This window comes from Phycodurus eques, chromosome 1 (assembly GCF_024500275.1).
Source record: "Phycodurus eques isolate BA_2022a chromosome 1, UOR_Pequ_1.1, whole genome shotgun sequence".
Classification (NCBI taxonomy): domain Eukaryota; kingdom Metazoa; phylum Chordata; class Actinopteri; order Syngnathiformes; family Syngnathidae; genus Phycodurus; species Phycodurus eques.
The window spans coordinates 51,097,060-51,120,691 of record NC_084525.1 but is presented as its reverse complement, the minus strand read 5'-3'; the positions used below and the strand labels follow the sequence as shown (position 1 = coordinate 51,120,691).

The following is a 23,632-nucleotide window of genomic DNA, read 5'->3' as shown; positions in this document are numbered from 1 at the left end:
GCTGGAACTGAAAAGGGCTTTCCTCCAATTTCCCACAACATTCAATACAATAAAACCAATCATCCAATGTGTCTAAGAAGGTTAAATAATTGGTAATTAAGAAGTTAATTCATTAAATGTGTCCCAATAGTGTATTTCGACCACACACACCCACACACTAATACCCGAACCTAAATAATCATTCTGATAATGTTGAGTCAGAGCTTGGAGGTCTGAGTAACATTTCTCTGCTCTGTAGACAGATTATCCCCTTCCACTCCCTTGATAGAACCCTTATTCTTCTTCAAATCTCTCCGTCCTGCCTCTTCCTCCAGCACAGTCGGGTTAAAGGTCTTGGAGATAACTGATTCCCTGTTCTATAGGCATAAAACATACTTTTTACCCGGGCACACAACCAATTAAATTGGCCAAATGGGATTTCCAAGTGCAAGAAAGGAAGTCTCAGAAAGATAGGGGAAGTAGCAGAAAGACATATCACTTTACCCTCTAGGGGAAACCATTTAAAAACCTCAACAGCACAGATATAAATGTAGATGGTATGACATTTCCTCGAAGTTCAACAATATAAGCTTTGTCAGTGAAAGGAAGATATACCTGTCAGGTTTATCGCAGCGTTTAGCTCATGTATGAATGCTTCCACCATATACTGTATAGCTTTGTGATTCGTTGACATGATATAAGGTTTACTCACTCATAGGGTCAGCAGCGGGGTTCTCACACAGCTCAGTCTTGGCTTCTCCATTGGGTCTCTCACTAGGCTTCTGTGACAACCGTGACGACATGGTAGCGGCCGTGACTACCGCCTTGAAGCTACGTTTCCTCTTCTGTACGTTGAGCTCAGGGTGGAAGATAATGATGTACACCTTGGGCATGTAGAGCATGCCCAGTGCTACTGAGGCACTGAGGTTCATGGAGATGGTCAGCGTTGTCGTCTGGATGTAGAGCTAGAAGGAAGCACACATGGGCAAAGAAAAAGAAGAAAAAAAAAAGTTTAAGTGAGGACCACTAGTAGGTAATGGGGCTGAATTGCTTCTTTTTGGGTGTGATTCGAACTTTTGTTTTGGGCTTGATGATGCAAAAGAAGTTCAACGATGGCTAGAAAAAAAAACACAAGGGAAAAAAATACTAAGAATCAAAGAAAATCTAAGACACAAGGCACTGAGGACAATAACCTAGATGTCATCCATGTCTTCAAAACGTGTCCCCTCGATGACACCCTTGATCTTGGGAAAGAGGAAAATGTTCTCACGGAGCCAGGTCGGGTGAACTGTCAGATGTTTACGGCGTTGTGAGCAGGCGCACGGTCATGGTGAAGAAGCCGTGGGTTGTCCTGCCACAAGTCTCACCTCTTCTCGAGCACTGAATGAAGCAAACATGGCAGGATCTCTTTGTAGACATGTTGGTTGATCGCCTGGCCCACAGTGAAGGCGAAAACTCGTAGTTTGTAGTTTGAAATCTATCTTTTGTGAAACCAGTCATGCAACCCGTATCATTATAATAATACAAAATTGTACATTTTATTTGTAAGTGCCTTTAAAGACACCCAAGGTCACCTTACAGAGGATAAAAGCATAAAAGATTTAAAAAAATCGAATAAAACAGAAGATTAACATAAAAACATGCTGAGTGACTAGCGAAACGGAATATGCCAGTTTGAACAGGTGAGTTTTGAGTTGGGATTTTAATAATCTGATGGAGTCTGACTATTTTATATGTAGGGGGGGGGAGAGTTCCAGAGTACATACAGTACATAGTACACTCACTAGCCACAACATGAGACACCTAATCATGCTCAATTTGGATTGACACTGAGAAATAGTCACATATTGTGGTTTCAATTGGTAGTGGCACAGAAGTGCACTGCATCAAATCATTGCTGTAGCTCAAGGTAACCAAAGTATAAAGCAGAGCGTTTGTACACCACTACGACCACAACAATTAACACACTGATAAATTAAAAGCTTTATCTTTGTAAAGTTTTATGCAGCTCAGGGGTACCTAATGGTGTGGCTGTAATTGTCAAATGAAGTCATATGTTGATAATCAGACCGTGATATAAGATGTGTCGGTGGTTTGCCTTTTGCCGCTACTGTCTGCGTGGAAGAAAAGCAATTAATCACTGTGCACCCTCATCCAATTCTACCTGCGGCTGCAAACCTGAGACAAAGGCGGTCCAAGGACATAAATGTCAACTGTTGAAGAGTCACATGATTTCATATATACAGTCTTCTTCCCACCTGCACGCCCGACACTCCCACTTCTGACGAGATTGATAGACCCGGGCCAAGTCCTTCCACCTCAAGTTTCCCTGCACGTGTGGCCTCTGGAGCCTCCACCGTATCGACGTAACGCGTCTGAGCTACCACATTCCACTGCGTGCGACCACGACTGCATTGAATGGCTTGGCAACGCTCTCTGCATTTTTGACTGTGTTCATTTGTCTTCCGCAGCCGCCTGTGAAAAGCTTTCAGCGCGATACGTGTTAAGATCATTCAGGAGATGGCCACTGATGTGAGGCGCGCGCTTACATTCCTCCGTGACGTGCCGCCTCACTTACATAACACCTTTCACATTCTCCACTTGCAATTGTGCTCTTACGTAAGCCACATCATGGATTTGTTTAACTGTCTATTATATGTTTTTTGAGGGTCTTCAAGAGAATCACTACAGGAGGGAACACTGTTGTTTCAGGAGCACATCGCTAATCGAGTGTTTCCCAAACTTTATTGAGGCAAGAGACCAACAAACATTGCCCAGCACATCACCCAAAAAAAAAAAAAAAAAAAAAAATTCATCCACAAATTGACTTAGTGTGAAGTGAAATGTGGGCCAGTTCAATTGAACACAAAGCTATGACAGATCCTGTTGTATGAATAGCAGCAGGTTTATTACACCTTTTGTTGTGTAATTGAAAAGCTTTTAGTTGCCCTGCCTTTCACTTTCCACCGGTGCCTTGAGATACGAGTGACCCAATTTACGTCGTCGTTCGTCAGAGGATTTTTTTTCCTTTGAATACGAGTGCTGTATTATTTACTGTCAAACTAAACAAAAAACAGAATTACACACTTTATTTAAAAACCACCCCACAACTTTGCTTTTTGCTGGTTTACAGCCTAACACACAATGCAAAATGCCATAGACGGGCTAACAAATAGCATCGATGGTTGCGGTGTCATAGCCCTTTAGCAACAGCTATTTGAATGTGCATTGACACATGTAGACAGACAATATGACAATCTTCTGTCTCTGTTGCAAAAAGCGACAAACATTACTGCAGTTTACTGAATCACTTACAGCAGTTGTGAAAGTCTTTTTCGTTTGTCTTCATGACTCTATTGTACTGCCCCCAGTGGCCAAGTCACACACACCACAAGGAGTCAGAATAAATTAATCATGATGTACAAAATGTTTAATTTACATTTAATATTAACACTTTATTTATTTTTTTGGGGGGGGGGGGGGGGGTGTCGGTGGGGTTCCAGAACCGTCCATCCATCCATTTTCTGAGCCGCTTCTCCTCACTAGGGTCGCGGACGTGCTGGAGCCTATCCCAGCTGTCATCGGGCAGGAGGCGGGGTACACCCTGAACTGGTTGCCAGCCAATCGCAGGTTCCAGAACCGATTAATGACTTTTCCATTGATTTCAATGAGGATGGATGAGTTGAGATGCGAATGTGGTCACGAAATGAAATAAACACGCACCCCAAGGCACCAGTATACGTCACTGGCATACATAGGTGAACAAAGACATAGTTGTAATCAATAAACAATAATTTTATGATCTCTCACAGCACCCTGGTCGGGAAGCACTGCGACTAATCTACGGCATTTTAAAAGCATCATACGCCACTTGTGCTGACATTCAGTCTGCCGCTGGTAGGCGGATGGCACTGTAAACACATTAACTACCACCGCGGATCTGCAGGGCGGCGAGACGGAATCACTGACGGAAGGAAATGAAGCAATGCTATTATTTGCATACAATTTTTTTTTGTAAACAGCATGACTAATGGTAATTTCTTTAACAGGACGACAGCCCATTTACATAGCCGCCTTTGCTTTTGTTTTCTGATCTTCACCAATAATTCAGATTCGAGATCATCATGCCGCCAATACACACAACACACACGCAGACACTCTTCATCCCTTCGTGCTTCTCTGTAGGGGAAGGCATCTCAGCCTGCACACCACGCATTAGCAACCACATGAGTATCTCAATGATCTGTGTGCATGCTGTTCTACAGAGCTGTACCAATGTGTAATTTTTATGAGAGTTTCTTATGAAATATTAGGGCGACCAATAAAACCACTGCATGCGCATGGCGTAAGGACATTCCCCACCTTGTGTTTCTATGTTTAGTTGTAGCTAGTATCCATAGCAACACTACACAATTTCATGTGCAGTGCAACATGACTGGAAGAAGCTTTTAATGAGATTTTGATACCGCCGACGTCGCAACAATGACCCTTTTACGGCTGATTTATTGACCGTGCGGCAGTTTGCTGGCAAGCATTAGGTGTTCGCTCACATTCATCACAACCAAGGAAAACACTAAAGGAGAAAGTGTAGCAATGCAGGCTGTCGTGCCCTCTCATACGGCAGACACGCATGCATAAAACAACACGGTCGTGCAATTCTCTTTGTGGCTCTAATCACCACCATTGCGCCTTAGTTTGAGCTTGACCCAATTTGATCGCCCTCTCACCCACCCCTTAAATGTCACAAAACATCCATAATTAATTCCTGTTGCTTTAACATAAATAAATACATGAAGTCATTTTCACAGCTGCTCGGCAACTCTCTATTTATAGCCGCGGTAATGATTTATTAACGCTCTCATCAGGAATCAAGCGACCGCTTTTCGAACGTTACATCTCATTGACAAGCCCAAACGCAAATTCCAGCCACAACAAACGACTTTTTAGATAAAAAGCCGTTGAGGGTAATTCTCATAATTATAGCCACCAGGGATACATTTAGTGCAAAGGCAATTTAGTAGGCTATGGTTGAGTAGCGTGGATGCACACAGTGATGAGGACTTGATTCAGTAAATGACAATCAGGATGGTCTCTGCCCAGCCGCACAACGCCTTCAATAGTGAATCCGGGGGATTTCGGTTTCCTCTCAACTACCTGCATGTCTTTTGTTGTTGGGGCTGGCCTACTTTCTAGCCTGGCTCGTGCCATGAATAACTCTTTCTGACTATGTGCTGCAAAGCCTGAATCCGCTCTGGCTCGTCAATGAAGGTCTGAATTTTGGGGACTTCCAGAGAGAAACACACATGGTAGAGGATGCACTTCTTTTCATAAAGGGGTTAAGATATAGCATTAACTTGTTGTAATCATCATTTTAGAGGAGATAAATACTATTAATCAATTTCTTTGACTTGGGAAATAATTTATATTTTGTTACTGAGGGATGATTGGAGCTTGTGTCCTGAACTTTTAAGCAAGGTCCTGGAACCACTAATGGAAAACAAGAGGTGTGAAGTTTTAAGGTTGTTGTTGTTTTTTTTAACATGTTGAAGAAAAACATTTGCAGGATAACTCTGAAGAGTTCAGGGTTACTGTGAATAGAAATGTGTAATGCAAAATTATTTTGGGGGAAAATGTGTTCATCCTTTCAAGGTGAGAGCTTATAAAATTTACATTGCTGCAGGATGAGGGAAAACATTGGAAACCACAGATAGTGAATAATTTCTTCAAAAGAGAGGCTTCAAGCTGTTTAATGCCACTCCAGTTGGAGTTTATTTTCAAACTAAACATAAAACAAAGAGAATTACAAGTTGTGTATTTAAAATAAGCACATAGCTATGCCTCTAAGCCTAGTTCAAACAACTGATATTGCAACAGTGGAGCAACACATGTATAGATATAATACAATACTAACAGGCATATATCCTTTATCCTCTATGAAGAACGACTAACGTCTCCCTCACAGTTCTGAGGAGTGGGGTTCAATCCTGTGTGGAGTTTGCATGTTCTCCCCGTGCCTACGTGGGTTTTCTCCAGGCACTCCGGTTTCCTCCCATAGCCCAAAAACATGCATGGTAGGTTAATGGACAACTCTAAATTGCCCATAGGTGTGAATGTGAGTGCGAATGGGTCTTTGTTTGTATGTGCAAATTGGCTGGCAACCAGTTCAGGGTGTACCCCGCCTCCTGCCCGATGATAGCTGGGATAGGCTCCAGCACGCCCGCGACCCTAGTGAGGAGAAGCGGCTCAGAAAATGGATGGATGGATGTATTATACTGCCGCCAGGTGGCCAAGGTTTGGACATCAGAAGAAAGCAGCACAATGTCCATTGAATTGAATAAAAACATATTTATTTACATTCCATATAATTATATCATTAATTTATGGTTTTATAAAGTACAATATTATAGAATGCTATTTTTAAGTAAGTCAATTTTAAACTAAAGCAGGGTCTTATTTTGTTTATCCGGAGTTCAATTCAGATCAGATGTCAGCAACAATAATAAACGATTTTTTTTTTTTTTTTAAGACTGAGTGATAAAGGCAAACACTGAAAGCAGCAACTTTCTCAGCATACACACATCACAAGTCCAGTCAAAAAACTTCATTGGACAGCGTTATTATTTTCAAGCTCCATTCTCCCTTCATTTGTACGGAATTGCTAATTACATGTGACACCACTGTCAGTGACTTGAGGGTGCAAACTTGCTTTTAAGCCAGATGAGTGTCTTGTCAGTGATTAGACTGCTGCGTGTTGTTACGCTTGCATGGCAGCGTTTCACTGTATGCTTCATGATTATCCGCTCAAATTTCACTTTGCTCGCATTAAAGCTGAGTTTAGATTTTCACATCTGTGTTGAAGGCTGGAGGCTATTTCAACAGAACAATGGGCCACATTCATTTAAGAAGAAAATGGCCCGCACTAATTAATATTTTACTCCAGAAACACTCTTAAGCGACATGAGAGCAAAATGGAAAAGAAAAAAACACTCCAGAATTGTTCCCCTGATTGGTGACCAAGGCCCTAAAAGAACAGATTGAAATTTGGCCCATAGGAAAATCTCTTAATTTGATCTGTTAATAACTGTCTAAAATTGTCAATCAACCCTGAACATTATTATCCTTTTTTGATGCCTACTTTTTTTGGGGATGAAGCTCTTGAAGTGGAGGGTACTAAGGTACATACTACAATAAATGTATCTAATTTAATAACACAAAATGCCGCTTTACCCTCTATATAGCTTACCAGTAACTTTAGGCAATTCATTACTTTAAAATTCAGACCCGAGCATTTGCTTAATTTTTTTTTTTAAATTGTAATCATATTGTATATGCTGGTTTAAATGCTAAATGTAAAATAGTGTCATCATCCTCTTGAGTTTTGTCATCTTGGGGGATGTTAACCTATTTTCAGAATAAAAGGCAGACAGTTAGTTCCATTTTGCATGAAAGGTTTTACAGACTGCAAGGGGGGTGGGGGGTGAAACGGTACAACAAATAGGATTATTAGCTAGAATGTGGCCACAATAGTTCCCCAGTAAAACAAAAGAACAATTAACATGTTTTTTTTTTTTTGACTACAGAAGTAGGAATACCTATTCCTAATGATACTCAGTAGCTGTGACTGTCTTGAAGTCACGTGGGGCACATGAAGCACCTGAGAGGTTTTGCGACATGTTTCCAAGAATGTACAGTTTCATGACACGAGCCTCTCGCTCTCTCTTTTCTTTCGTGACCGTCTCTAATGGGAGTTTCAGTTGGAGGACTCTGCGCCTGGGGGTGGGAGCGTATCATCACGCTGCAGAGGAATGTGGCTGTGTTCTGTGGTCAAAGATGAGGAGAATCATCGCACTGAACGCACAGCATCTTACATTTACTGTACTTCACCGACTCAGCTCTAAGCCCTTTTCACAATTTTGGGGCTTTTTTATTGTATTTTACCAGGATAGTCGCCGATATTGTTGTTGACCAAAGTTTCTGAAATCCAGGCCTGGAGTTTTATTTCTGCCAAAAGTCATGAGTCAGCTGATTTGGGATGCTGGTGATTCTCAGCATCATTAGCTGAATGTGCTGAGTAGCAGGTGCACGGAAGGGGGAGGGAGGGATGCGCTCTGATCATTTGTTGCTGTATTCACATGACTTGAGTTTAAATGAGGCAAACAAAGGCGGGGAGCAAAAAAGGGAGCTGTCGTAGGTGTGGAAAATAAGGACATCAAATGTGCTGTGGACAATACCACTGTACACAGCAGACGGACATCATGTTATCTTGTGTAATCTGTAAATATTTCATTTCTCATTCTTTATTTTTTCCCCATAACAGCTCATTTCATTTCCATGACAGATTCCACGAAAAAAAACGAGCAATATTTCCTGAATGTAAGTCAGCTCCATGCAGTCATTGCACATGCATGCTGTTTTTTCTTCTTCTCATTTTTATTACAGTGGTGCCTTGAGATACAAGTACAAGTTTAATTCATTCCGTGATATCGTGCTTTATAAAAACATACATGGTAACATCATCAAATTAAAAATAATTAAAAAAATTTTTTTGTCACAGTGCATCAATTGAATGGCCATTGTGCTGCTCTTTCTGGTGTACCTGGAGGCATCTCATCAGTACAGCACTCATATTAGTCATTCATTGCAGAGGATAAAAAATATATGACTATGAGTACTGTTAGGTCTTTCTACATATCTTGCTGCGCTGTTTGTGTTCAATTCATTGCTTAAAGGGTTATAGCACTGCAATATAAATGCTAATTAGCATTAGAAAAGCGAGCAAACTAAAAGGGTAAGCTATGTGTTTATTTTAATACACAAAGTGCAACTGCGTTAGTTTTATGTTTAGTTCGACAGTAAACTTCAACTGTGAGTGACAATATACAGCTTCAAGCCTCTTTTTTGAATAATTATTCACTACTTGCCAAAGTGCTCGCAAGTTGAAGCAAAAAACAAACAAAAAAACGGTCGAACAACTGCTCACAAAACCCGCAAGTTGCACCACTGTATTTTAAGACCTACAGTTCCAAAAAAGAATATGCTTGCTTGTGCTGAAAACATTGGCAAGAGGTGAAAAATGAATAAGGTAGCGCAGCTCCTTAACTACACTGCTGCTGCTGCTGCTGCAGTGGCTGCTTACAGGACATGCAAAGGCACTTCTCACTATCTGCGACCAGGGAGCAAGCAAGACATCCAGCCACAGAGGCCATTAAACTAGAACTCTGTGGTGTGAACTGACAGGCAAAGGAGGAGTTAACTGCATAAGAGGAAAGGAAAACACATTAGTGCCTCGCTACTCTCTGTGAGAAACATAATGAACTCCTAATCGCTGCTGAGGGTGTAATTCGTCTATGAAATCAGCGCCAAATTGAGATGAGGAAAATCAGTTTCTGATCCATCTCAAGCAGTTGCTCAGTAGGACAGCTATCAAGTGGCACGGTTCTCCAAAGGTTCGCCATAAGTAACACTTTCCTGTCAGCATTGATATTCTGCCAAGGGAAAACTTTCCCTCCACTCTGTTTTGTGCACAAATGTCGGCGAGCAACACGCACATCTCATGATGAATGCATCTGTATTCCAGCGGCTGGCGACCAGATAAGCAGTCACTCGTACAGAAGGTCAAAATGTCATATTCTCAATCAACTCCGGGAGCGTACAATGTCAAATGGTTTCGTTGGCTAGAGTGCAGCTGTCAAGAGATGGAATGTGTCGAAACAAACTTCTGTTTACCCCCCCCCCCAACTTCCTCCCTGCCTTCCTTCTCTACTTGTTCCTCATCCTCCTCTTCCTACACCTGCTTGTCTGCCTTCCCAGAATGCTGCATAATAGTATAAACGCAGCCCTCGGCGTGAGAGCTGAGATAATGGCATCTGGAGCAGCCGACACCCCATTCGCATCACTCCTCGGGCATTTTGAGATTCTGGTCCCTAACAGCAACCCCTCCTCCGCCTCCGTGTGCTTATTTTTGTCTGCGTTTGGGCAAGTGTGTGTTCCCATGCAAAACGGCGCGAGGAGAACTCAAACGCAAATGAGCCCATAAGTTATACAGTGGTGAAATGAGTGTGCGAGGTGCTCTGCGAGTGCTGTTTATCATACTGTGTCTCAGAAATATGCATGTGTGTGTGTGCGTGTGTGTTCAAACAAGATAAAAAGAGGGCTGAAGGGCTGACTGGGAATATATGAGTTGAAGGAGACAGTGAGACAAAGCAAAGGGCAGTGACACAGACAGAGGAGAGTCAATGACTCACCTTCTCAGCAGACTGGGCCGTGCCAAAGAAAATGGGGATGAAAGCCAGCCAGACTATGCAGGTGGTGTACATGGTGAAGCCGATGGGCTTGGCTTCGTTGAAGTCTTCGGGAACATCTCTCGTCTTTATGGCGTAGATGGTGCAGGTCACCATCAGCAGGATGCTGTAGCCCAGCGAGCAGATGATCTGGAGGTCTGTGATGTCGCACTTGAGCACGCCACGGGCCAACATGGGGTTAATTGTTTTCTGCTCATCATAGTCAATAATGGTGTTGGGAGGGTCCACGGCGAACCACACCAGCACGCCCAGCAGCTGCACGCAGATCAGACTGGAAGTTATGGCGATCTGCGAGGTGGGGCTGATGAAGCGCGGGGCCGTGACCGTCTGCTTGCCTTGCTCGAAGATCCGGTAGATGCGGTTGGTCTTGGTGAGCAGCGCTGCATAGCTGATGCACATGCCCAGACCCAGGAAGATCCTCCTGAAGGCGCACACGCCTACGTCGGGCTTGGCGATCATGAGGAAGGTGATGATGTAGCACAGGAAGATGCCGGTCAGGAGCACGTAGCTCAGCTCTCGGCCAGAGGCGCGCACGATGGGCGTGTCGTTGTAGCGAACGAACGTGGCCATGACGAAAATGGTGGCGATGATGCCCAACATGGCCAGGAAGACGGGGATGACGGCCCAGGGGGAGTGCCACTCCAGTTTGGTGATAGGAATGGCCTGACAGGCAGTCCTGTTGGGGTTGGGCCTCATGTTGTACACGCACAGTTTGCAGGAGGTTTCGTCATACTGGTACTGGTATCCGTCACAGAGCTCACAGTGCCAGCAGCACGGCATCCCTTTGACCCTCTTCTTTCTCTCGCCAGTCTTACATGGCAGACTGCACACCGAGATGGGCACCTCCTGCTCCCCGTTGTGCCACTGAAGCTCCTCCAGCTGCAAGGGTGAATGAAACAGGATAAGACGGTTAGACATGAACAGCAAATGCATCGAGACCCGGCCGAGACACCCACAGAAAGTAAAAAATTTAAGACATAGAACCCACACAAGCAGAGGAAGAGCAGTCAACTCTGCACAGAAAGGCCAGATTTAAGATTCGAACCCACAACCACCACCGTGATTCTTCATGACTTACATAACTCATCATTAGTACAGGGCAAAAGTAGCATCTGTTTCTATTGCACCACAGCCAAGAGACTTCTCTTGTACTCAATGTTAATCGTGATAACCATGGCAACAGAGTACTTTTGTTCATTAGATAAAAAATAATGAGAAATGCCATAAACCTGTTCTAATAAAGGAGCAAGTGAGGTGTGAAATATGAAGGGTTGCAAATGTCTTCTTTAGTCTTTGCAGAGCTGGCGCAGCGCTTTTTTTTTTTAATTCTAACCAGAGAGGCCATTATCTAAACTCTAAAAGTCGAAAACACAATGAAAAAGGGTTATTTTATCTGGTCAGGGTGATTTAAAAAATGTATGATCGTAAACTTACTTTGACGGCGCTTTGAGATGAGTTGCTCATTTATAGTGAGAGTATACTTGCTCCAAAGTTTCACTGGTTGCAAGAGTATTACGAGATTAAAAGTAAAGCAGAGCTGTGGCATGTGGGAATAAACCTGACTAAAAATGGACTGGAATTGAACAGTGACACCCAGATATTATATATATATATATATATATATATATACACATATCATATGATGAACAAATAAGAAACAAGGCGACATACAGTAATACACAGTCGTGTCTTGACTGACAAGTGCTCCGACTTCCAAGTTTTTCAATACGCGAGCCGTCGGTTGGCTGATTTTTTGCTTTGAACTCACTTCACAAGCAGCGGTTTGGAAGACAGTGAACAATTCTTTCAATAAAAAAAGAAGAAGAGGCTTCATGCTGTTTATTAGAATTACACGTGTATTTAAAACAACTTCATAACTTTGCCTTATACGAAAGCCGGCTAGCTTGATGCTAACAGACAAAGCAAAACACCATAGATGAGCTAACGAAAGCATTGATAGTCATGATGTTTAAGCAACAGATATTTGAATATGTCGACAGACAATATGACAATACTCACAGGTATGAATTCTTTATTCTCTGTGGGGACAAAAAACGACTAATATTGTTATTGACGTTCACTACGTCAGTTGTGAAATTCTTCTTTGTGTGTCTCTCAAGGCCTGTATTATATTGCCCCCTGGTGGCCAAGGAACACACAATAAAAGGAGCACACTGTGGGGCTGAAATAAATTAATGGCATTTTCATTCATTCATTCCTACGAACCCTAGTAATGGTATCATACAGTAGATACTCATGGAGTACTGTATGTATCTGAGACATGGTAAAAATGTCTCGGACAGTTTTAGTTCATTCAAGTATAGGATCGTATGATCATAAAAAGAGAACAGATGCCTTAAACTCTCATGAAACATGATTACAACTAAGCTCAGCTCCCCAAAAATGTGCCAACAGACAATAAATTGTTGCTAAAGTGCAGTACTTTTGCCAACCCCTTAACACCATCAACAACATGTACAGTGTGTGTTGTGTGCGCCTGCATGACAAATGTGTCGCTTCTTTGGTGTCCGGCTAGATTATCATCTGCCATTTATCTGAGGGCAACGACGTGCCATTTGTCATTTGGACAATGAAGGGTGCTCGCTGGAAAACCTCCTGATTACACACTTTGTGAAAACATTAATGAGCCCAACAGCTCTGTTGCCATGGAGACCAGAAGCAATAATGTTGACACCTTGGACTCTCATGGCTGTTGTACTTCTCATTAGTGTTTTCGCTACAGCGTGTAATTTGACAGTTATTCTGAGCTGTCATCCGATTGGAAAAGCATCACAAAGTGTATGTTTTTAATCGCACTGAAATATAATTGCACTGCAACAACATAGTTTGTAATTGCTGTAAAACAGCCACAAATATCCGTCACCAGAAGTTATTCCACCTGTGCTCTCAAATGCATTGAGTTAAATTTAATTCTTGTGACCCAGACAACAATTATGCAAATGTTATCTCATCTGTATGTAAATGTCGTGTTGTTTGTAATCTCAGTTATGCGGTGATACGACATTTCGGCTTAGTTTGCTTTGAGGGGGAAAAAAAATAATGAAAAAATCTGGTTCTTTATGGTCCACATGAATCACTCAAGTCAATTCTTGCGTTGTGTCCGTGAGCACCGACGAACATTTTGCACGGCAGCTGTCTCTGCCCCACTGCACTCATATCTGACCATAGAGGTCTTTTGAGGTGAAGGAAAGATATTTTAAGATCCCATAAAATTACATTTCCTCCAACAGTTATCTTTGGGATACATGGAAAATAAGCACATTACATAAAGTCTAATCTTATTTTACACAGCAGTGACATCTAACAAGTTTTATCTGGTTGATTTATGTGGGGAGAATATTCAATTCCATCTGATATGTGATCATAGATTTTAAGTGTCATCGTGTTCAGTAAAATGTGCAGCAAAACAACTGAGGAGTGGCAAGTGCATATTTAGAAGTCTGTTCTCAACATGGGAGACATGTTTTGCTGCCCTTTGTTACCAAACACTGAACTGATAAAGACTGACACTTAGATTAAAGGCATCTTCCTCCCACTCTCTTCCTTCGTAGCATCCTCCAACCTGTACAGCAGAAGGAGACTCATTGCTGCTTTGCAAAAAAAACAAAAAACTATCACAACAGTAATAATAAGTCTTGCTTTTGTCATCCTACTTGTAAGCAACCAGATTGGCTTCAATTTTATCGTCATTGTGCAGGTTACAGGTAGACAGTAGGGATTGAACGACTTCAGATTTTTAGTACTCGATGATTGTCGAAGCGATGTCGATTGATCGACGATGCCATTGATATTTTTCACAGTTGTCAACCTGCTGTATGCGCTTTTGCCTCCAAACACAAGCTCGCTCGCTCACTCGTGTTTGCCACCGTCCTCGGTTGTGTTGGCCCCCGAGGCCCCGACTTGTTCATCCAATCACATTCAGACACTCGCTCATCCAATCACATTTGGATACTTTCATGGCCTCACAGACAGTCGGAACTTGTAAAACTATAACACCAATTCACGAAAAACAACAGTAATAGTAGTACACTGTAACCTCAATTTAATGGACCCGGAAACAACAGCCGTCGGATTTAATGGACAGAAAATAGTGTCCGGTTGAAACTCAAAATGGTCCCTTTGCAGCTTAAAGAGTCCATTAGTTCAAAAATTGGCCACTGTTGTTTACAGGCTCAATCGACAGGAAGTGACTGGTACCCGTATTTCCAACATGATCTGGCTAACTGACGTGCCTACTTGACGGCCATTTTGGCAGGTGCGACATTCCAATCAAAAGCAATGCATGGACGTTAGTTTAGCGTCGCCATAGGCATGCGGCTCAAAAGGGACGTGTCATATCTAACAAGTCATATCTATGGCGTTTGTGTACTCAAGCGCTCATGTCTCATATCTCGAACATTTTATACTGATGTTGGTACAGTACAGGCTACGGTTGTTGTTGTTGTTCTTTTTAACAAGCCCTTCTCTCTCCAACGGAGGTGGGAAAAGGAAACACGCTAACCTCACGGCTCATGAAGGCGACTGAATCGTCACCATGGCACAACCACTTTCTTCCACCAGCACGTCATTATCAGCCCTCCCAAGCAACAGCGATCACGGCACTTCATTCGCGGCAGTGCTAGACAATCACAACGATGTCTCAATGTAAGTTTAGGTCAACTTTTTTTTTTTTTACATTTATTTACAATAATTTTGTATTGTACTGGATGTTTTAGGCAACAACAAAAGTGCTTCAAATTAACAGACGACCCCTTCCCCTCTATTAGTCCAATATATCGAAGTTTCACTGTATATAATTCACAAAAAATTACAGGAGGAGGGAATATTTTGCAAATATGTATTGCAGCAAACCGGCAGTTGTGTTCCGTAGATTGTTGTTGTAGTTTTATAAGATCTGACTGTCTGTGAGACAGTGGAGGTGTCTGAGTGTTATTTGTGATTGAATGGGTGAGTCGAGGTGACTGCCAGGAGGAAGACGATCTAACCAAGTTTCTGCTTGTCTGTAGTTGGAGACATTAACCGTTCATTTTCACAATAAAGAGATTATTGATTAACCAACGCTTGTCTTCGTTTTGTCATCTAAGAAGACACTACAGTATAATGTCGAATGTCTTTTGACAGGCGTTTGGTGAAATCGCTGATGGCGGACCTGAGGATTTCGGTTGTTCATCAGCTAGCATTCGCGGATCCCCTTTCAGATGGGCGTTCACACAGCACTTATATAGACTTGCATATTTCGCAAATAATTGAGCTACTGGTTTCCTTTTAGTAAAATATTTCCACCCGCTTGAGGCGCCGCGGCTAGCTCGCTGTGCCGACACACCACCGGTTGCTTTCTTGGAGGCGTCCGCCTTGTAAATGACTCCAAGTTACAATCATCATTGCGCAGTGATAAAGTTGACGAATTGACTCGTCGACTCAACCCCAAGTAGACAGATGTTTGGGTACCGCCAGAACATTTCTAGAACGTTTTCTATTGCAAAGTTTGCAGATCTCAAAGAATATAACACAGAGCTAACAATTTGCTACCCAATTTGGACTTAAAACTGCTGACAAAGAGGTTTTATCAATGTTGGCCCGTGCATTTGCTACCTGGGCTTTATTTGGGGGCATATCAACTTAATTCACCTCTTAATACCACCAGTATCACGTTGTAATAGGAACCACAAATAGATTGCAAAAACTGGTTTGTTTCAGTGTGCATTGTTCGATAGGTAGACGCTGGCGACCGATGAAAACCAGCAGACATTCCAGTCGTTTGTTTTCCCTTGCCATTAACGTCTTAAATCAGTTGACTCATAATTTCCTAGTGACACTTTTGCACATCTCCGTAGTGCCATTACTGCTGTATTCATTGTTGTAGCCCTGTCACTCTGCATCATTTGCATAACTGTTGTTGATCAGTATTACTGTTCTGAACATTTTTATATTGTTTCATGATTCTCTGCATCATTTGTTGATGTATCAGTATTGCTGCACAACTGGACACTTGATATTGCTTAATGGCTCTCTGTACTTTTGTGTTGATGTCCTAAATGTATATTTTGGTGTAGTGGCTTGGGAGCTGTCCTACTTGAGTGGATCCAACGACCGGAGACAAATTCCTTGTATGTTTGACAATACTTCTTATTCTGGAAAAGCACACATCTGTGCCATGTACATAATCTGGAACTCTTCAGAATCAGTGTTTATTTAAGAACATTAAAAAAAACAAATAAAAACACATTAGTAAAAATGCTGATGTTATTGTGGGCCAGCTAGCTGGCCCTGTGAGGTAAATTTGAAAAATCATATTGGTTAAAGAACAGTCCCATTGCTAACATAATTTAGCCAGCAGGTCCATGGGCATTTTAGATTGACATGGTAATAAAATTGATATGGTAAAAAAAAAAATCATTTTTAGACTACACAATAAGTTGCTTGGCAAAAGCAGTCAAGATTTTACACAGTTAAACTGCTTATATCACCAATTCTTGTTATTTACAAATGGTTAAATTGGAAAATATGCTACCAAACACGTTTGTTTATATGTTGACAGGATTACACAAAAACTAGTTCATCCACTTCCACAAAAATAATACATAATAATAATGGTGCAGATTTGGATCAAGGTACTTACAGTAAGTAGAGTTTTATATTCATACGCTCATTTACCATTGTGACTTGACCCACTGAGGGTGGTCAACAAGTTTTCTTCATATTCCTCTTATTTGTTTGGCGGTGGGAAACCAGTTTAAAATACTGTATACCTTACCACCACATACAGGGCTAGAGATCAGCTGTTTTTTTAATTCATTTTATTGTTTTTAACTTTTAGCTACAGTACAACCCTTTTCTGTGTATATGACTACCATCTCTTGCACATTTGGCTCTGCTTCTCTTACATTCAAGTATTGCACAAGCTGCTACATGAGGAAGGATTTAAGTTAACGACATCAGCCACAAGCTCTGGCCAGGACAGTGACATTGATGACTCTTGGCCTAGCACTGGTGGACACAAAAAAAAAAAAAAAAAAAAAAAAAAAAAAAAAGGTAGTTGTATGTATTTTGGGATTTAAACAGCATTTACAGTCCTAGGCATTTGGCACGTGACAGTCAGACATTGTAATTGAATTATAAACAAACAAACAAAAACACTTTCTGGCAATATTGTTCGGCCTTGGCAGAGGTCTACACTGCCATGATTTCCATATCTATGTACCGTTCATGTACTGTATTTACCTAATTCCATATCAAACCACATTACCAGCTAATTTCCAGGATGTCAGTTGAAGTCCAAGTTGTGTCTCTTAGGAGATGAAAACACAAATGTGTGTGTGTGTGTGTCTGTGTATGTGTGTGAGCGCGCGCGTGAGACATCTGTCTTCTCTGCTGCCAGCGAGTGGAACTTCCCTTTTGTCTTTTAATAGAAAAACAGGGCACTTCTGCACATCAATTAGAGTGAAAGTAAAAGACATTTGCATCTGAGCTCTTGTTTTATTTAAGATGCAAACAATGTCCTTCCATTTCACAAAAAGATACTTCAGTTTGCCAAAAGACAAACTTTCCTCACCAAGGCATATCTCCAACATGCAGCAGGAAAGGAAAAATAATCTTTATAAAGCGGTGCTTTCACTGGTGAGTTTGAAGTCATTCCTTGACCACGCTTGTAACACTCGTATCTCAAATCATCTTTCGTCATTGAAATGAATGGAAATGCCATGAATCCGTTTCAGCTCTTGCGCTCATTTCGGGTGTGTGCGCCTTGGCCACCAGGGGGCAGTATAATACTGACAGATACATACGAAGAATTTCATAACTGGCAAAGTATATATATACCTGTTGGCAATTGTTATTTTGTTTGTGTGTTCAAATAGCCATCACTTGTAGGATTATAACAACCTAACTACCAATGCCATTTCTTAGCCCTTGTATGGTGTTTTGAATTGTGTGTTAGCATTAAGCTAGCTGCCATTCTTAAGGCAAAGTTGTGTCAGTGTTTAAAATACACGTGTAATTTGCTTAAGTTTTTCTTTGTTTTGTTTAGTTTGACAGTAAACTACAACTGGGAGTGGCATTAAACAGCTTGAAGCCTCTTTCTCGTAAGTTGGGTCACTCATACGGTCAGTTAGGTGTGTCAAAGGTACGGCCCATGGGCCAGAACTGGCCCATCAGGGGGTACAATCAGGCCCGTGGGGATGGAGAACACATTCACTACTATTTTTCAACAAAAGCAACAGTTTTTTTCTAATTTTGTCCACTGGAGGGCTGACTGACAACACTTAAATGACATTTGATGCAATTATGAAGGCCAAACGATGCCAAGTTTCAGGAACACCTTCACACCACAATTCTGTGGCGATAAATACCTCCTGTAGAAATATTTTAAGACACTGAATATTAAAATTTCAGTCGAAAGTTTCAGTTCAAAAGAGGTTGCTTTGGTGTCACCTTTTTATTTTTTTCCATGCACTGCCACAGCTTGTATTTTTATGTATACAATCGCAACAGACGGATAACTGAATGGTGCACGCTCACTGATTCATAATACTGTTGAAATAATTGTTTGTTAAAAATTTCTGATTGGTCATATGATTTGCAACAAAATTTGCAACAAGATGTGAATATTTTTCGAATGTACTTGAAGTTATTTTCACCAAAACAATGGGGAAAATTTTAAAGGATAAAGGTATTTGTATTTTTTTCACATTTGTATGTGTGCAAGTGTTATCGGGAAATAGTCGTACCCTGAGCTGGAGGCTCTCCACCCACTGTCCGATCGCCTTATACTCTGGGATGGAGGAGTTGGTCATCTGGAACTGGAACAAGTCATAGCGTCCTGGAGCATCACCGTTCCTATTAAAGACAACCGGGGTGGCGGCACTGCCTGTACAGAGAGAGAAAAGGTGGCCATTGGTGTGACGGAATGTCGCATTGGTTTGGAAAAAAAACCAAAAAAACATGAACTTGTAACCCTTTTTCTCTCGCTGTGTGGTAGCTTACATGGACAAAAATGCTCGAATTTCATCTAGTTGTAACCTCTAAACACCATCATGACCTACATCCAGCACTCCACCATAATCGGAAGCAAAGAACGCCATCTCCCCACTGACCGCTACTGCGGCAGCTCACCTGCTTCCTATTCAGCACGCGGGACTGCACAAAGGCCACAGGAGAAATAGATTTCCTCCTCCGATAGGTGGTTTCATTACATTTGTTGGTTCTCAGTCGCTGTCTAACAGTGAACATTGACCGTGGTTAAAAAGATGTGTGCGCACCTCAGGTTAAAGGTGATGCATGGGATTCACACAGCAGACAACAACAGGATATGGAGGCAGAATAAACGGGTCAGCCAAAGCGTCATATGGCCTCCATCTGCTCTCAGTGCGTAACAGCCTGTTTCAAGCAGAATCCTGAAGATTGCACTAATTAACGTCACGAGGACAACGCATCCTTGTATTTTTATTTATTTTATTTTTTTGCTGTGTATTGTACATGTTTGTGCGTGTCCTCAAAGGACATCCTCCCTGCAGAGGTGAACGTGGGACAGCGTTCAGATGAAAAGGGTTGTGCTTCATTTGAAACATAAGGTCTAAATTGTTGACTAGGCCGTTTTAAGGTCTCAGACTGAGGAAAGATGAAAAAAAAAAAAAAAGAGCTACACGTGGACAGGATCAGTCACCTTGGCACTGTGTTTAGTGGGCCATAAGCACAAATGGAGATAGTATTTTTTAACTAGGACAGCGGGAGTCTGATGACACTTGGCTCGGGAATTAAGAACTTTAATAGCTCTGGCTATAAAAAGTGCAGGGAAAGGACCAAACGCATATGTCCCAAAACACTTTTGTGGAGCATGTTGTCTTTTTATCAACAACGCAGCTTGTGGCTTTGAGAGGCCATAGCACCTTTTCCACCGTTTTAAGCCAGAGGGGAATTTTGTCTCCCTCCAGTTTTCATTCCAAGGACATTTGTCATTGAACAGTCTACAAAAGTTTCTGCCAAAAAGACCCTTGTAAAACAAAACAAGACAAGAGTTGTGAGGGAAATATGTTTCTGGTGAAACAACAAGCCGTCGAGGTTCCTAATAGACTGGAAACAAAACAACAGATTTTTTTGGGGCGGAGGTTGCAATGCCCCCCCCCCTCATTTGCATAAGAATCCACACTCTAATATATATTTTTTTAAAACTGTCTCAACGCACTAAATTTGAATTTAACCCCAGAAAATGAGGTAATGTATTACATTACAGACACTGTTACTTTTAGTATGACGATACAACAGTACAATATATTCATTTTTTAAATATTTATTGCGCCTTTGGTGTCGTCATCAGAATCACTCAGTCACCACGAAAATGAAGCAGAATAATAAAACTCGAAATCTTCATTTGGCCAAACGTTTGCACACATACAAGAACAATGAGAAAGATCATAAAATGTTTTTCTCCTTTTCTACCATGTTTTTCATTGGCTGAACATGATTTTGGCATGGCCCACACTGCTCTGCTCACTATACAATGGCAAAATGAAACCCCCCAAAAATGCACGTTTTCAGCAAGCTCACACATTAAAAAAAACATTTGTGAGGATGAAATGCAGAAGTCTCAAAGGCACCTTATGACGAAATTAATTTAATAAACACTGTTAAGATATCACAGGGTTCCACTGCTTTACAAATATACATGTGGATATTCCCATTTGTGTAACCAAAAATGGTTTAGAAAATCAGGATAATACGTCCAACAAACAAACAAATTCAGTGGGTGTCAATCACTTTCATATCTCCTGTGCTCCACCAAAATAGACTTGTTAAAACAGCGTGGAAAGATGTAGGAAAGATACGGACTACTGTCAGTAAATGTGTGACAGGAGTCACATCGGTTCTGAGCGCAGCAGCAGAACAGTCGAACACGCACAAATGCGCAAACACACAAAGTCAGTCAGGAATGTGACTCGAGCGATCAGAAACTTGGCGCGCTCCAGCTTTACAGCAAATAATTAAGTGGCTTTTCTGTGCCTGCTGATAAAAAAGGTATTAAAAATTGCTCACAATTTTCTATTGACTGAAATTTCAATGGAGCAAAACCCTCTTCCTCGACTCCTGAGCAAGAGTGTCATCTACGATGAAAGATTTATGTATTTGCATGTGGCTCTGAAATAAGATTGAACAAAAGTGCACAGCTGCTCTGCTGCGCTGAGCAGTGTGGGTGGACCGAGGATCCACTGCTGTGTTTTTCTCGCATCATTATTCTCGCCTTTTTTTCTCCCTGCCTCTCACTCCTCAGCTCTGTGACTCGGGCGCAGTGGGGATATAAACAAAAGGAAGTTTGCACTCCTTCACTCTAAAATATACATCAGCACCAGGTTATGGGCTAAATGCACAAAACCGCAACAATAAGCGCCTTCCTTCACTTGTTGGGTTGAGACTGTAAAAGCACCACAGATCGAACGAGAGGCACAAGAAAGAAGACGGAGAGGACCTTGTCTCGGCTTTGTCATTCTGAGCTGAATGATTTTGGCCTAGCGCAAATCCATTAAATGTGCCCGGATGGTTACTGAGATTGGACAACAGACGCTCAATCAATTTAACGTATCTTCACTTTGATAATGGCCACCGAAATGCTGCACACAAGACGGTCTCTCTCCCTCATCTCGCCTCTGAAGCAGTGCACTGCTGCCATAGCGACAGCGTTGGAGGCTTTGTAGCCTTTATCTCCCTGACACAAGTTTGTCTTCACACCTTTGAAGAGGAATTGGACTGCTTGAATGACAATGAATGATGAAGTGCATCTCGAAACAAATTGTAAAATCAGACACACACAAAAAGACGCAATTAACAGTGTTCGAAAAGGTTCGGCTGGACCCATGCACACATGGAAACCAACTATGAATCTAAGCAGTGTTTCCCAGCCTACCGACCTTATTGAGCCACGGCACCTGTTTTTACGTAAGAAAAATCTCACGGCTCACCATCAAACAGAAATGTCACAAAAAGTATGACTAGCCAACTGAAATAATGATGATCTTGTCTCAGTTTACTCTCCTTATTGTGAAGTTTAGGCCTGTTTAATTGAACACAAAGCCGACATACTCGCAGGACATCATGACGTAGTCTGTTGTATGAATGAAACTCTAGTTACTCTAATTCTAATTCCAGTCAAAACGAATTAAAATAGGACTCATCCCGTAAAAAGTAATTTGTTTTGAGGCCATTTTTACTTGTTTCATGCTCATTTTTACTTGAAAGAAGTAGAAAAAATATTCAGTATATAATAATAAAAAGAAAAAAAGATGGAAATTTTTTTCTACTTCTTTCAAGTAAAAATGAGCATGAAACAAGTAAAAATGGCCTCAAAACAAATTACTTTTTACGGGATGAGTCCTATTTTAATTCGTAGAATTAAATAGAATTAAATAGATTAATAGATTAATTAATAGAAAGAAGTAGAAAAAATATTCAGTATATAATAATAAAAAGAAAAAAAGATGGACATTTTTTTTCTACTTCTTTCAAGTAAAAATGAGCGTGAAACAAGTGAAAATTGTCTAAAAACAATTGACTTTTTTATGTGATAAGTCTTATTTTAAGTGTAATCAGATGAGTTGTGAGATTTTTGAGTAGAAATAAGAAATATTCTTGGTAATCTAATGGAAGAACATTTATTTTTTTTGCCTTTCACTATACATCCCTGGCACTGATAGATGAACAAAGATATATTTTTAATGAATAAATCTGGTCTCCAGTAAGTGAAAAGCTCTGACCTTGGATACTTCAATATAGGATGACAATGATTGCTAATTTAGATTTAAACAGACTCGTGATTAATCCGCTAATCAGTGACTACAGTGGAAGATCTGTAAGTTAAAGAGGTTGTCCAATTCAGATATAAAAAGTAAATGAAGTGAAACAAAACATTGCAGTCATGCACGACGTTACACGAGACATCAGTCCATATAATGAGCGTCAAAGGATGTGTTTTGCTTTTTTTTGACATTTTCTAGCTTTATATTACTTAGAAAGAAAAAGGAGCTGCCGCAACAAGGGCCGTCTGAAGACAAAGACGTTACGTGAAGTACCTCAACGCAGTAGTCTCTAGGTAGTGAATGCCAGAAACGATTTCCAATTTGATTTCACGGTAACAGTTTGTGCTCATTGGTAGTGCAGTGGTTCACATAGCAGTCCGTCCTGCAGCTGGAGTGGAGAGTCAAGTCACGTTTAATGGCCCCATTCACAATGTCGCTGTGATTCCCAGGTCGGCTGGGAGAGATTACAGCTCCATGCAATAATAGAAGCAGTATAGAAATTATGGGATTCTAATAGTGATCTAATGATCTAATTTACGTTTATTTTGC

The 23,632-nt window shown here is 41.3% G+C and overlaps 1 protein-coding gene across 1 annotated transcript in view; it reads right to left on the bottom strand.

The window, feature by feature from the left end:
• Positions 1–23,632, bottom strand: part of grm7 (glutamate metabotropic receptor 7) — a 116,271-nt gene that overhangs the window by 7,554 nt on the left and 85,085 nt on the right. Inside the window, exons 7-9 of the mRNA XM_061698372.1 lie at positions 19,028–19,167; positions 10,224–11,159; positions 692–944 (exon numbers count right to left, since the gene is read on the bottom strand). Of these exons, the coding sequence (XP_061554356.1) occupies positions 692–944; positions 10,224–11,159; positions 19,028–19,167 (1,329 nt within the window). The remainder of the gene's footprint in view (positions 1–691; positions 945–10,223; positions 11,160–19,027; positions 19,168–23,632) is intronic.